Source organism: Scyliorhinus torazame, chromosome 3 (assembly GCF_047496885.1).
Source record: "Scyliorhinus torazame isolate Kashiwa2021f chromosome 3, sScyTor2.1, whole genome shotgun sequence".
Lineage (NCBI taxonomy): Eukaryota > Metazoa > Chordata > Chondrichthyes > Carcharhiniformes > Scyliorhinidae > Scyliorhinus > Scyliorhinus torazame.
Genome location: NC_092709.1, coordinates 267865986 through 267879690, shown reverse-complemented (window position 1 = coordinate 267879690; position 13705 = coordinate 267865986). Strand labels below are relative to the sequence as shown.

At 42.6% G+C, this 13705-nt stretch overlaps 1 protein-coding gene across 1 annotated transcript in view; it reads right to left on the bottom strand.

Moving 5' to 3' along the window:
- Nucleotides 1–13705, bottom strand: part of nol6 (nucleolar protein 6 (RNA-associated)) — a 144740-nt gene that overhangs the window by 118172 nt on the left and 12863 nt on the right. The window contains 1 exon segment of the mRNA XM_072497229.1: nucleotides 11127–11243. Coding sequence (XP_072353330.1) covers nucleotides 11127–11243 — 117 coding nt within the window.

Below are 13705 nucleotides of genomic sequence, written 5' to 3'. Positions count from 1 at the left end.
GAGTGCCAGGTTACCACCCTGCCCAGAGACCCGGAACCTCCAATGGCCTGGGAGACCCCCACCCTCACCCCCACCCCAAATCCCCCTGCCACATTGTGTGGACCAGTGCTAAACGGCATCATGGCGATGTCTTCAGGTGCGGGCTTTGGGAGAATCCAGCGCAGACAGATCTAAGTGAGCCTAACTGTTCACTTAAATATGCAAATCTGGATCCCGCGCAGTATGGGCGAGATGTAGATTGTGACGTCTCGCAAGATCTCACGAGGCATCACAAGCGCAATGAGGGCATTCGATCGGGTCATCAGACTTTGCTTCCACCGCTTTTTGAGGAAGAAAGTTCCAAAGATTCACTATCCTCAGAGTAAAAATTTCTTCTAATCTTGGGCATAAATGGATAACCCTTCATTGTTAAACAATAACCCCGAGTATTAGATTATTCCACAAGAGGAAACATCCTCTCCATATCCACCCTGTCAACGCCCCTCAAGATCTTATATGTTTCGAATAAGTCGCCTCTTACTCTTCTAAACTCCAACAGATACGAACGCAAGCTGTCCACCTTTCCCTATAAGACAACTCGCCCATTCTGGCAAACGTCTGAACTGTTTTCAACACATTTACATCCTTCCTTTAATAAGGAGACCAATACTGTACACAGTACAAAGAACAAAGAAATGTACAGCACAGGAACAGGCCCTTCGGCCCTCCAAGCCCGTGCCGACCATGCTGCCCGACTAAACTACAATCTTCTCCACTTCCTGGGTCCGTATCCTTCTATTCCCATCCTATTCATGTATTTGTCAAGATGCCCCTTAAATGTCACTACCGTCCCTGCTTCCACCACCTCCTCCGGTAGGGAGTTCCAGGCACCCACTGCCCTCTGCGTAAAAAACGTGCCTCGTACATCTACTCTAAACCTTGCCCCTCTCACCTTAAACCTATGGCCCCTAGTACTCCAGATGTGGTCTGACCCATGCCCTGTTTAACTGAAGTATAACCTCCCTACCTTTGCATTCCATTCCCCTTGCAATAACCATAACATTCTGTTTATCTTTCCTAATTACTTGCTTAACCTGTAGCCTTTTGTGATTCATGCACTCGGAAACCCAGATCCCTCTGCAATCTCAGAGCTCTGCAATCTCTTACCATTTAGATAATATGCGTATTTTCAATCTTCCTGTTGAAACAGACAATTTCACAATTGCCCACATTGTACTCCATTTGCCAGATCTTTGCGTAACCAAACTATATATCCCATTGTAGCCATTTTGTGTCCACTTCTCAACTTACTTTCCTACCTATCTTTGTCATCAGTAAATTTAGCAACCATGACTTGCATGAAGGGACTGAAGGTATGTTGTAAAAAGATTGCAGTCCCAGCATCAATCCTGTGGTACACCACGTATTACATCCTGCCAACCAGAAAATAGCCCATTCATGCCTACTATGTTCCTTGTTAGCTAGCCAATCGTCTATCTAAGCCAATATGTTACCTCCTACAGCATGAGCTTCTATTTTCCACAATAATCTTTTCCGATGACAGATATTAAGTTTCCTGGCTTGTAGTTTCCTGCTTCCCGTCTTCCTCCCTCCCTTTTTGAATAAAGTTACATTTGCTATTTTCAAACCGAATGGAACATTCCCCAAATTCAGGGAATTTTGGAAAACTAAATCCAATGTATTGATTACCTCACAAGCCATTTATTTTAAGTCCATCAGGGCCCGGAGATGTGTCAGCCCTGGACAGCTCCAACAATTTACTAAGTACATATCCCTGCTGCCTGTAATTTTCTTGAGTTCCTCCTTCCCTTCTATTTCCTGATGTATAACTATTTCTGGGATATTACTTGTATCCTCTATAGCAAGATGCAAAATACTTCAATTCATCTGCCATCTCCTTACTTTCCATTATTAATTTCCCAGACTCCCTTTCTAGAAGACCAATGCTCATTTTGTTAACTCGTTTTTTAAAAAAATCTACCGAAATTCTTTTTAGATTTCCAGCTAGCTTTCACTATTTTTTTCCCATTTATAACAAAAATTTAGAGTACCCAATTCATTTTTTCCAATTAAGGGGCAATTTAGCGTGGCCAATCCACCTATCCTGCACATCTTTGGGTCGTGGGGGTGAAACCCACGCGATCACGGGGAGAATGTGCAACTCCACATGGACAGTGACCCAGAGCCGGGATCGAACCTGGGACCTCGGCGCCGTGAGGCCGCAGTGCTAACCACTGAGCCGCCATAGCTTTCACTCAGATGCATTACCCGATGTCTATGCTTATGTATTTACATTGTGTATGTTCTACGTTTTCATGTATGGAACGATCTGCCTGGACTGTACACAGAACAATACTTTTCACTGTACCTCGGTACACATGACAATAAATCTAAACTAATCGAATATAATTTTCCCATTCTTTGCTGTTTTTTCATATTCTGTCCAATCTCCTGACCTGCCACCCATCCTTATGCACATAAATCAGAATCCCTACAGTGCAGAAGGCCATTCGGCCCATTGAGTCTGCATCAGCCAAGGAAAGAGCACCTTACTACGCCCACTCCTACACCCATTCCCGTAACCCAGTAAACCTACCTAACATTTTGGGCACTAAGGGGCAATTTAGCATGGCCAATCCACCTAACCCACATACCTTTGGATTGTGGGAGGAAACCCGGAGGAAACCCACGCAGACACGGGGAAAAACTCCACAGTCACCCGAGGCTGGACTTGAACCCGTGCCACCAGATCACCCTGAAAAACATTTTTCTTTAAGTCTGATACTATCTTTCACATTTTAATTAACCACAGATGCTGGGTCCTCCCCATGTATCCATTCTGTGTATTCTGAAAGATCCCCTTAAATGTCCATCACTGCATCTTTAGTGACCTTTCCCTTAAACCTTTCCCTTAAACCAATTTGCCAGTTCACTTTCGATAGCCCGCATAAGTTTAAAATACGAGTCTTGACCTACTCTTCTCTCCCTCAAACTGTAAAATTTAATCACAATGATCACTGCCACCTAGGGGAGACTTCACCGTGAGGCCATTATGTTGCACAGCACTAGGTTGAGTATAGCCCGCTCTCTAGTTGGCTCCAGTATGTGTTGTTTTAAGAAACTATTCCGAAAACTGTTCTATGAACTCATCGAGGATAACGTGGATTAAAATTTCCCATGATTATTACAGTAACTTTCTGACCCTGGACTCCCATTATTTCTTTCTTTATACTCCGTCTTACAGTATGGGTACTTTTAGGGAGCGTGACCATCACACCCACAAGTGACTTCTTGCCTTTATTGATCCTCCTCTCTACCTAAACCACTTAGACATCCTGATTTTCTAAACTTGGGGCATCCCCCTCTATTGTACTAATACAATAATGAATTAACAGAACCAACCCTCCATCTTTTAATAGCTTCCTGTCCTTCCTAAATGTCATGTACCCTTCAATATACAAATCTCAAGCTGTGTCATCCTGCCCCTGTAATGGCTATCAGTTCATACATTATGTCTATTTGCACTCTCCATTCATCTGTTTTGATTTGAGTACGACGTGCATTCAGATACAGAGCCTTTTGTCATTTTAATTATTTTTGTAACCTTTAGCATTTTCTGCTATTTTGCTCAGATTTGAATTCTCTATCCCTTCCCGTCACAATCTATTACTCCCCATATTAGCAGCTTTCTCTCTTGCACTGTCTACTCTTTGATTTACCATATCTTGCCAAATTTGATTACTTGCCCTCACTATTTAGATTAAAGAACTTTCTACCTCCCTAGTCTGGAAGTTTACTAGAATTCCTTGTCCCATCATAGTTCAGGTGAAGGCGGTCCCAAGTGTACAGCTCCCACTTTCCCCAGTATCAGTCCCAGTGCCCCACGAACCAGAACTCACTTCTACCACACCAGTATTTGAGCCACACATTCACTTCTCTAATCTTATTTGCCTTATGCCAATTTGCAGGTGACTAAGGTAATTCTGAGGAATCTCTTTCTTTGTCCAAACTAAGCTTTTGGTGCCTACATGAATCTGCCCCCTCCCACATCAAGTTCCTCCCCAGCCCTGAGCAGATGTCCAAAACCCTGGTACCGGGCAGGCAACACAGCCTTCTGGACTCTCACCCTTTGCTGCAGAGAACACTGTCAATCCTCCGCCACTATACTGTCCCATACCACCACAGCATTCCTTTTTGTTCCCTCACTTGAATGGTTTCCTGTACCACAATGTCATGGACAGTCAGCTCATCTACCCTGAAGCCCGCACCCTCATCCAAACAAGCTAAAGGAACATCAAACCCATTGGACAATTGCAATGGCTGAGGTTCCTGCACTCCTGCCCTCTGGGTCCTCTTACCTGCCCCATTCGCAGTCATACGCTCCAATCCCTGACCATTGACCAAATCAGAAGAGCATATCCTAAGGGACGTGACCACCTCCTGGTACTAAGTGTACCCTTCCCTGAAGCATCCCAGTGTCTGCAGGTCAGCCTCCAACTCAGTGATTCTGAGCCGAAGCTCCTCGAGCCACAAACACTTTCTGAATGAGTGTTTGCCCTGGATCACACTGGCATCCAGGAGCTCCCACATACTGCAGCCTTGGCACCTCGCCTGTCCTGTCATCCTTTTTTTAAAATACAAATTTAGAGTACCCAATTCATTTTTTACAATTAAAGGGCAATTTAGCGTGGCCAATCCACCTAGCTTGCACATCTTTGGGTTGTGGGGGCGAAACCCATGCAAACATGGGGGTATGTGCAAACTCCACACGGACAGTGACCCAGAGCCGGGATCGTACCTGGGACCTCGGCGCCGTGAGGCAGCAGTGCTAACCATGTGCCACCATGCTGCCCCCTGTCCTGTCATCCTTAATGTGTTTTAATTAACTGCTTAACAACTTAATAATAATAATCTTTATTTGTGTCACAAGTAGGCTTACATTAACACTGCAATGAAGTTACTGTGAAAAGCCTCTAGTCACCACACTATGGCGCCTGTTCGGGTACACGGAGGGAGAATTCAGAATGTCCAAATTACCTAACAGCATATCTTTCGGGGAGGACGTGCAAATGCCACAGACAGTTACCAAAGTCGAGAATCGAACCTGGGACCCTGGAGCTGTGAAGCAACAGGGCTAGCCACTGTGCTACCTTTTTTTTTTTATAAAATAGATTTTATTACCACCAATTCCTGTAATATTTTAAACCTTCGGAATAGAATAGACATTAACCACTCACCAAATAACTAGCTTCTTCCCCTTTCGCAGAGTAAGAATAAATTCTTACAAGCTGAAAATGTTAGAAAAAGCACCCGCTTCCCCCCCCTCACTCATCCAACGTTCAGCATTCTTGTTCAGAGTCACACGGAGAGGCTGGTATTGAAATGCTCTGAAACTAAAGAGTTAGCTCAGCCGCAGATACAAGGACAACAGTATAAGCTTGTTTCCTGAATTAACTAACTTCAGCTCTGCAGTGGAGGGCTTGTACATCTCTGCTGAAGCCAAGATGAAATTCAATTTAAAAGGTACATCACAAGATTTCTTTTAGATGTTAAATACCAACAAAATTACATTTTTAGAAAGAGATGAAGGTTCCCTCACTTTTTCAGCACTCAACGTCACAATCAGCAGTGTAAAAAACATCCGATTCCTTCTGACACTGTGAAAGCCAACCAACATTTTAAGACTTCTGTTCAATTTCCTTTTTCACCTCTTCTGCTCCAGTGGCAATAGTCCAGTACCTCAAGACTCACTGCTTAACAATGTTTACCCATCCTGAACATAATCCTGATCAATCCACATTGATCTTCATACCAATTCTGGCAGTCTATATGATTTCTTCATCAATAACTTGAAAACCTTTATAAGTCATTCTGTGTCAGACAATATTTACACAAACCATCTTTTGTTTTATTCTTTCATGGGATGTGCATGTTGCAGGCAAGGCCAGTATTTGCTGCCCACCCCCTAATGGTCTTCTTGAACTGCTGCAGTACATTTGGTTGGACATTTCTACAGCAATTTGGTACAACCAGATACATATTGTTTTGAGGGGCTTGGTAGGACATTTCAGAGGGCATTTAAGAGTCAACCACATAGTTGTGAGTCTGGAGTCTTCCAGAAAGAAGTGGAATCTCTTGTTAAGAGGAAGAAGGAGGCCTATGTGAAGATGAGGTGTGAAGTTTCAGTTGGGGCGATGGATAGTTACAAGGTAGCGAGGAAGGATCTAAAGAGAGAGCTAAGATGAGCAAGGAGGGGACATGAGAAGTATTTGGCAGGTAGGATCAAGGAAAACCCAAAAGCTTTCTATAGGTATGTCAGGAATAAAAGAATGACTAGGGTAAGAGTAGGGCCAGTCAAGGACAGGGATGGGAAGTTGTGTGTGGAGTCTGAAGAGATAGGCGAGATACTAAATGAATATTTTTCGTCAGTATTCACTCAGGAAAAAGATAATGTTGTGGAGGAGAATGCGGAGACCCAGGCTATTAGAATAGATGGCATTGAGGTACGTAGGGAAGAGGTGTTGGCAATTCTGGACAGGCTGAAAATAGATAAGTCCCCTGGGCCTGATGGGATTTATCCTAGGATTCTCTGGGAAGCCAGGGAAGAGATTGCTGGGCCTTTGGCTTTGATTTTTATGTCATCATTGGCTACAGGAATAGTGCCAGAGGACTGGAGGATAGCAAATGTGGTCCCTTTGTTCAAAAAGGGGAGTAGAGACAACCCCGGCAACTATAGACCGGTGAGCCTCACGTCTGTTGTGGGTAAAGTCTTGGAGGGGATTATAAGAGACAAGATTTATAATCATCTAGATAGGAATAATATGATCAGGGATAGTCAGCATGGCTTTGTGAAGGGTAGGTCATGCCTCACAAACCTTATTGAGTTCTTTGAGAAGGTGACTGAACAGGTAGACGAGGGTAGAGCAGTTGATGTGGTGTATATGGATTTCAGTAAAGCGTTTGATAAGGTTTCCCACGGTAGGCTATTGCAGAAAATACAGAGGCTGGGGATTGAGGGTGATTTAGAGGTGGATCAGAAATTGGCTAGCTGAAAGAAGACAGAGGGTGGTGGTTGATGGGAAATGTTCAGAAGGGTGGGTGAGTAAATTTGCAGACGACACTAAAGTCGGTGGTGTTGTCGACAGTGCGGAAGGATGTAGCAGGTTACAGAGGGACATAGATAAGCTGCAGAGCTGGGCTGAGAGGTGGCAAATGGAGTTTAATGTAGAGAAGTGTGAGGTGATTCACTTTGGAAGGAATAACAGGAATGCGGAATATTTGGCTAATGGTAAAGTTCTTGGAAGTGTGGATGAGCAGAGGGATCTAGGTGTCCATGTACATCGATCCCTGAAAGTTGCCACCCAGGTCGATAGGGTTGTGAAGGCCTATGGAGTGTTGGCCTTTATTGGTAGAGGGATTGAGTTCCGGAGTTATGAGGTCATGTTGCAGCTGTACAAAACTCTGGTACGGCCGCATTTGGAGTATTGCGTACAGTTCTGGTCACCGCATTATAGGAAGGACGTGGAAGCTTTGGAGCGGGTGCAGAGGAGATTTACCAGGATGTTGCCTGGTATGGAGGGAAAATCTTATGAGGAAAGGCTGATGGACTGGAGGTTGTTTTCGTTAGAGAGAAGGTTAAGAGGAGACTTAATAGAGGCATACAAAATGATCAGGGGGTTAGATAGGGTGGACAGTGAGAGCCTTCTCCCGCGGATGGAAATGGCTAGCACGAGGGGACATAGCTTTAAACTGAGGGGTAATAGATATAGGACAGAGGTCAGAGGTAGGTTCTTTACGCAAAGAGTGGTGAGGCCGTGGAATGCCCTACCTGCAACAGTAGTGAACTCGCTAACATTGAGGGCATTTAAAAGTTTATTGGATAAGCATATGGATGATAATGGCATAGTGTAGGTTAGATGGCTTTTGTTTCGGTGCAACATCGTGGGCCGAAGGGCCTGTACTGCGCTGTATCGTTCTATGTTCTATGGAGTCAGTGTAGGCGAGGGCAGGGGAGGACAGCAGAATTCCTTCCGAAAAGGACATGAGTAAACCAGAAAGATGGGTTTTTATAACAATCAATGCTAGTTTCATGGTCACTATTACTGAGGTTATCTTTTATTCCAAATGTATTCATTGCATTTATTGAATTTGAATTCCACAGCTACCATAGTGGGATTGAATCAAGAGTATTAGCCAGGCCTTCCAGTGATATTACTCCACACCACTGTCTCATGATTACATGCTTCATGTCATTTTATATAACTTGAATATACTCTAATTTAAATGCCCCAGATTAACAAAATAGAAATTCTCCCTCCCCCGAAACCTTCAGCTATTCATATTTACATTACAAACACCAGCAAATTCCCAATTGTAAACTCATGGATTTAGGGAACAGCATGTTCCTCGGTTATAAATTAATCCCAGGCAATGTTACATCAACTGCACATCAATAGTTCTCCACAGGGTGAAGAGTGACCTGTACAAATCAGCAACTAGAACATAACACTGCTAGCCTCGGTGGGCACAAATCTTTACGTCTGAACACACCACTGCAGTAGGCAAAGAGCATTAGATTTCCCAGTATCTGATCTTCACAGTGCTATGGTCTGCTTTTGATTCTGATTAATATTTCTTCCACGGAAGATACAGGTGCTAACTCATCTGCGGTCAATGAAACTAAAGGTTATGAGATAACAATGTAATGAAACTGCATGGGTTAGATTTCCCCCTCTACAATTTGATTTGATTTATTGTCACATGTATTAGTATACAGTGAAAAGTATTGTTTCTTGTATGCTGTACAGACAACGCATACCATACTTAGGGAAGGAAGGAGAGACTGCAGAATGTAATGTTACAGTCATGGCTAGGGTGTAGAGAAAAGATCAACTTAATGTGAGGTCGGTCATTCAAAAGTCTGATGGCAGTAGGGAAGAAGCTGTTCTTGAGTCAGTTGGTACGTCTTGTATCTTTTTCCTGACGGAAGAAGGTGGAAGAGAGTATGTCCGGAGTGTGTGGGGTCCTTAATTATGCTGGTTGCCTTTCCGAGGGAATTCTAGACAGAGTCAATGGAGGGAGGTTGGTTTGCGTGATGGACTGGGCTACATTCACGGCCTTTTGTAGTTTCCTGCGGACTTGTGCAGAGTGCGAACCATACCAAGCTGTGATACAACCAGAAAGAATGCTATCTATGGTGCATCTGGTGCATTTCTACTCTGCTCAGTCTGCTTGTGAACTTAGTCAAATAACACATACGACTAGGATTACCCAATGGCAGGTTTATAATAAAATTTGATTTTTTTTTTTTTACAACTTCATTTCTCAATGTACAAATCTTTAATTTTGCGGAATTAAATTTATCAGTACCGTAATTGACATGTGGAGATTTGTCTGCTGATTCAATTTCCCACAGCTGAAACTGAATTAAAGCCGCTTAATACAAAATTTATCAATCCTTCAAGTTTTTCTTTTCAGCAAGTCGACACCCAGCTTGAATTATCCATCAAAAGCAGCCATTTACAGCACTGCTCTGAAGGAATGTTACACAGTCCATAATTCTTATTTAAAATGCAATTGGCATTGTTTCTGACTTCCAAAGATTCATCCCTGTACCTTTTCCCTGAGTAAGCTTACAATTAAAATGGTGTACAAATACAATAATGTGTTGCTTCGGTAGGGGCCAGTGAAGACAATGGCTTCCGCCTTCCTAATATTTATTTGGAGGAAATTTCTGTTCATCCAGTGTTGGATGTCGGATAAATAGTCTGATAAATTAGCGACAGTGGAAGAGTCGAGAGGTGGTGATGAGATAGAGCTAGGTATCGCCAGTGTACATATTAAAATGCTGTGTTTTTAGATAATGCTGCTAAGGGGCAGCACATAGATGATAATAATAAATAAATAATAATCTTTCATTGTCACAAGTATGAAATTACTGTGAAAAGCCTCTAGTCGTCACATTCCAGCACCTGTTCGGGTAAGATGAGAAATAAGAGGGGGATGGAAAGCATAGATCCTTGGGGGACATCAGAGGTAACAGTGCAGGAGAAGAAATAGAAGACATTGCAAGTGATATTCTGGCTATGATTAGATATATAAGAATGGAAGCCGGCAAGTGCACTGCTGGACAGTGGAGAGGCACAGAGGATGATGTAGTTAATGGTGTCCACGCATGCATGCTGGTGACCAAGGACAAAGAGGGACAGTTCGCCACTGTCAAAATCATGTATGATTTCAATTATACAAGATCAAGACCAATTTAAATAAGGCAGGCAAAGAAAAGCAACCCTCCACTAGCTGACGATACAAGGACCTGAAACACATATTTGGGCAAAAGATCTGGGGTGGTGGGGTGCATGTGAAGAACTTCATTGATGCGGCAAGTTGTCATCACCTGGAACTTGCAACCTAGGAGAGTGGTGGAAGCAGGGAAGATGACTGATTTTGAAAGGAAACTGGATGGGCACTTGAGGGAAATAAATGTGCTCAGCTGAAAAGAAAAGGAGATGGGGAGGATAGTGTGGTCACTCTTCAAATGGTGTAGAGAGGTCAAGCAGGGGCTGATAATAGCCACAGCATATTGCTTGTGACTTAGATTCAGGCTTTTTCACTCCTATGGCAGGGCAACAATTATCGAGTTAAAAATAAAATCACATGAATTCCTTTCAAACGCATTTTAGAAGCGCCATGGCTCCAATACCTTCCTCCTTCAATGATGGAAATGATATAACCATGCTTCTTTTACGCAGCAACCTCTACCAGAAATAGAGAATCCGTTTATTTTCACTCAGTTGTAAATCCACTCACTTTCATTCATCCCACAATTCAAATACTCACACATTCACGTTTGACTAATAGCTCATTTCACAAAGCAAAGTCTGTACTCAGAAATAGACTGAGGAACAGGTCAGGCGAGTCGAGATCAGAGGAAGAAATCAATGGGAAAATATAATAAATGTGATTTTTAAAAAGGGTTTACTGCTATGTAGTGTATTTTGTTTGAAATCAATTTTTTTGGAGCTGTATGAAGTACTAGACTATCAAAATGGACACATACATTAGAAAAATACATTCAATCTAATTACTCTCCATATTGTAACAAAACAATAATTTAAATTGCTTACATCGACTTGCTCTGTTTCTGGTATGTTGCTGAGGAGATTCTTCACTTCATGGAGGAAGGTCTCAATAACCTTGCGCTTTCTCTCCTTCACTTTCACTTCTTTTAAGAGTTCTTCAATCTGTAAAATATATTTTAAGTAACCAAGAGGAACAAGAACAATAGATACCAAAGTTTTTTTAAAAAAACCATTTCAATGATAATGTATCTTACTGCTGAACTGCTCAATTCATGTTTATGAAATCCCAAATGTTGCAACGATTCCAATGATCGACTGATAAACCTGCTGTCAAATATGACTGAGCCATACTTCATACAAGAGACGCAGGATCAGGATCAATTTCGGAGAGAACAAGGATAAGACAAGAGAATTTGCAAGTAAAACACCTCAAAGCCTTCAAAGTACAGGTGTCAATACAGTACTCAGCCATATAGAGAGAACACTATCATTATCATCTAATAATAATATTTAGGTGACGAGAGTTATAGAATCATAGAATTTACAGTGCGGAAGGAGGGCATTAGCCCATCGAGTCTGCACCGGCTCTTAGAACGAGCACCCTACTTAAGCTCACACCTCCACCCTAACCCCGTAACCCCCAACTCACCTTTTTGGACACTAAGGGCAATTTATCATGGCCAATCCACCTAACCCGCTCATCTTTGGACTGTGGAAGGAAACCGGAGCAAACCCCCCGCAGGGGAGAATGTGCAGACTCCACACAGACAGTGACCCAACCTGGGACCCTGGAGCTGTGAAGCAACTGTGCTAATCACTGTGCTACCGTGCTGCCCTGTTACGCATGCAGAGGGAGGCACTGTAAAAGCCAAGGCACAATGGGTACAATCTGGTTTCACCCCACCCCCACCAAACCAGCTGAGGCCAGCCAGTCCAAGAATTTCATGGAATGAACAGCCCTGTACCACATCATGCATCATACTTGCTTTAAGCTGCAAGGACCAGGAAAGCTCAGGTTTGCTCCTCGGTCTGTTCCAAGTTAGCTGGCATCCTCTCGGGAAGGTACAAAGTGGAATGTTGCAAGCGCCTTTTGGGAACACCAAGTTGCTTCTTGGCTCTCTCCACAAACGACTCACTGATAGCTTGAATAACCCCTCAGATATGCAAGGGGAGATAAGGAATTAAATTCAAATTGTCACCTCAATCTTAAGCACAACTTGATTCATCAGGAAATCACTGAGCTGACATGAACTTTAACCTCCGTGACTTAACATAAACCCCAAAAAAGTAAAATTTATTGGTCACTGTCTACAGAAAGGAAACCTCCCATTGGTTATTTCTTCCATTCCATATATCAGGCAGGTTCACTGTAAAATAAATATTCAAGCATCAACAAGGATAATGTGTTTATTAAATTAAGTTGGAAACAAATTATGAGTTTCATCAGATGAGTGCACTCCCCAAAGCTTGTACAAAATTAATTAAAAATGTTTACATCTGGCAGTTGCAAGGATCATGTTAGCCACAGAAGGATGACTTCTTAATAGGATTTAAATTAAATTTTTGATTACAGTAACTGTGAGGATGTTTAACTCTGAACATCGTCAGATGGTGTGCCAGGTATTCTGAAGATTTCAAAACAGCATTTTATTCCTTTTCAACAATTTTAATGCATTCTTTTTTTTTTGGGGGGGGGGGGGGCGGTCTTGTGGGAATTTTATATTTTTCAAGCATTAATACCTTTCACTTGCTTATGAGTTTTCTTCAAAATGGCTTAGCATTTTTTTTTACTAGGAATCAGCTTCCTCGCAAGATGTAGCTTCAGATGTTTGCACCTAATTTTTGGCTTTTGCCCCGAAACAACAGATACCTTTCGCTAGTGGCACAATGCTGAGAACATGCATGTGGCTCATTAACTTCCTTCACTTCAAATCTGTTGATAACAGTGGATTTAATGGACTTCAGAACATTTTTGTTTTGATTGATTAACACATCAAGAAGCTCCATTTTGCCGGCAGCCCGGGGGTTTCCCGACGGCATGGGGCAGCCCCACAATGGCAAACCCCATCGACCAGCCAGCGTAATGGAGCATCCCACCGGCGGGGTGAAACAGAAATGTGGCGGGGCGGAAAATCCAGCCCAGTATCTTTTGTCAGTCTTCACAGGCACACACCAGAATGGAAGATAACCCAGCTGCCAATAAGAGTGAGAAAATTAAGGTAACTAATTTCAGCACAAACATTGGAAAAACTCAAGGCAATAAAAATCTGACAAATCCCTGCGACCTGATGGCATACATGCTAGAATTCTAAAAGAGATCGCTACATAGCTTATGAATGTGCTGGCTATGATTTTCCAAAACTCTCTAGTTTCTGAAACAGTCCTAGCAGATTTGAAAGCAGAAAATGTTAGCACCACGATTCAAGGAGGAAAAGAGAAGACAGGAAACTACAGGCAAATAGCCCGACATCAGTCATTGGGAAAATGCTGGAATCCATCACTAAGCAATCTCAATAATGTACTTAGTGAAGCATATTATGATTAAAAGAAGCCAACATGGTTTTACGAAAGAGAAATCCTGTTTGACAAACAAAGACTTTTCTTGAGGATGTAACTAAATGGGT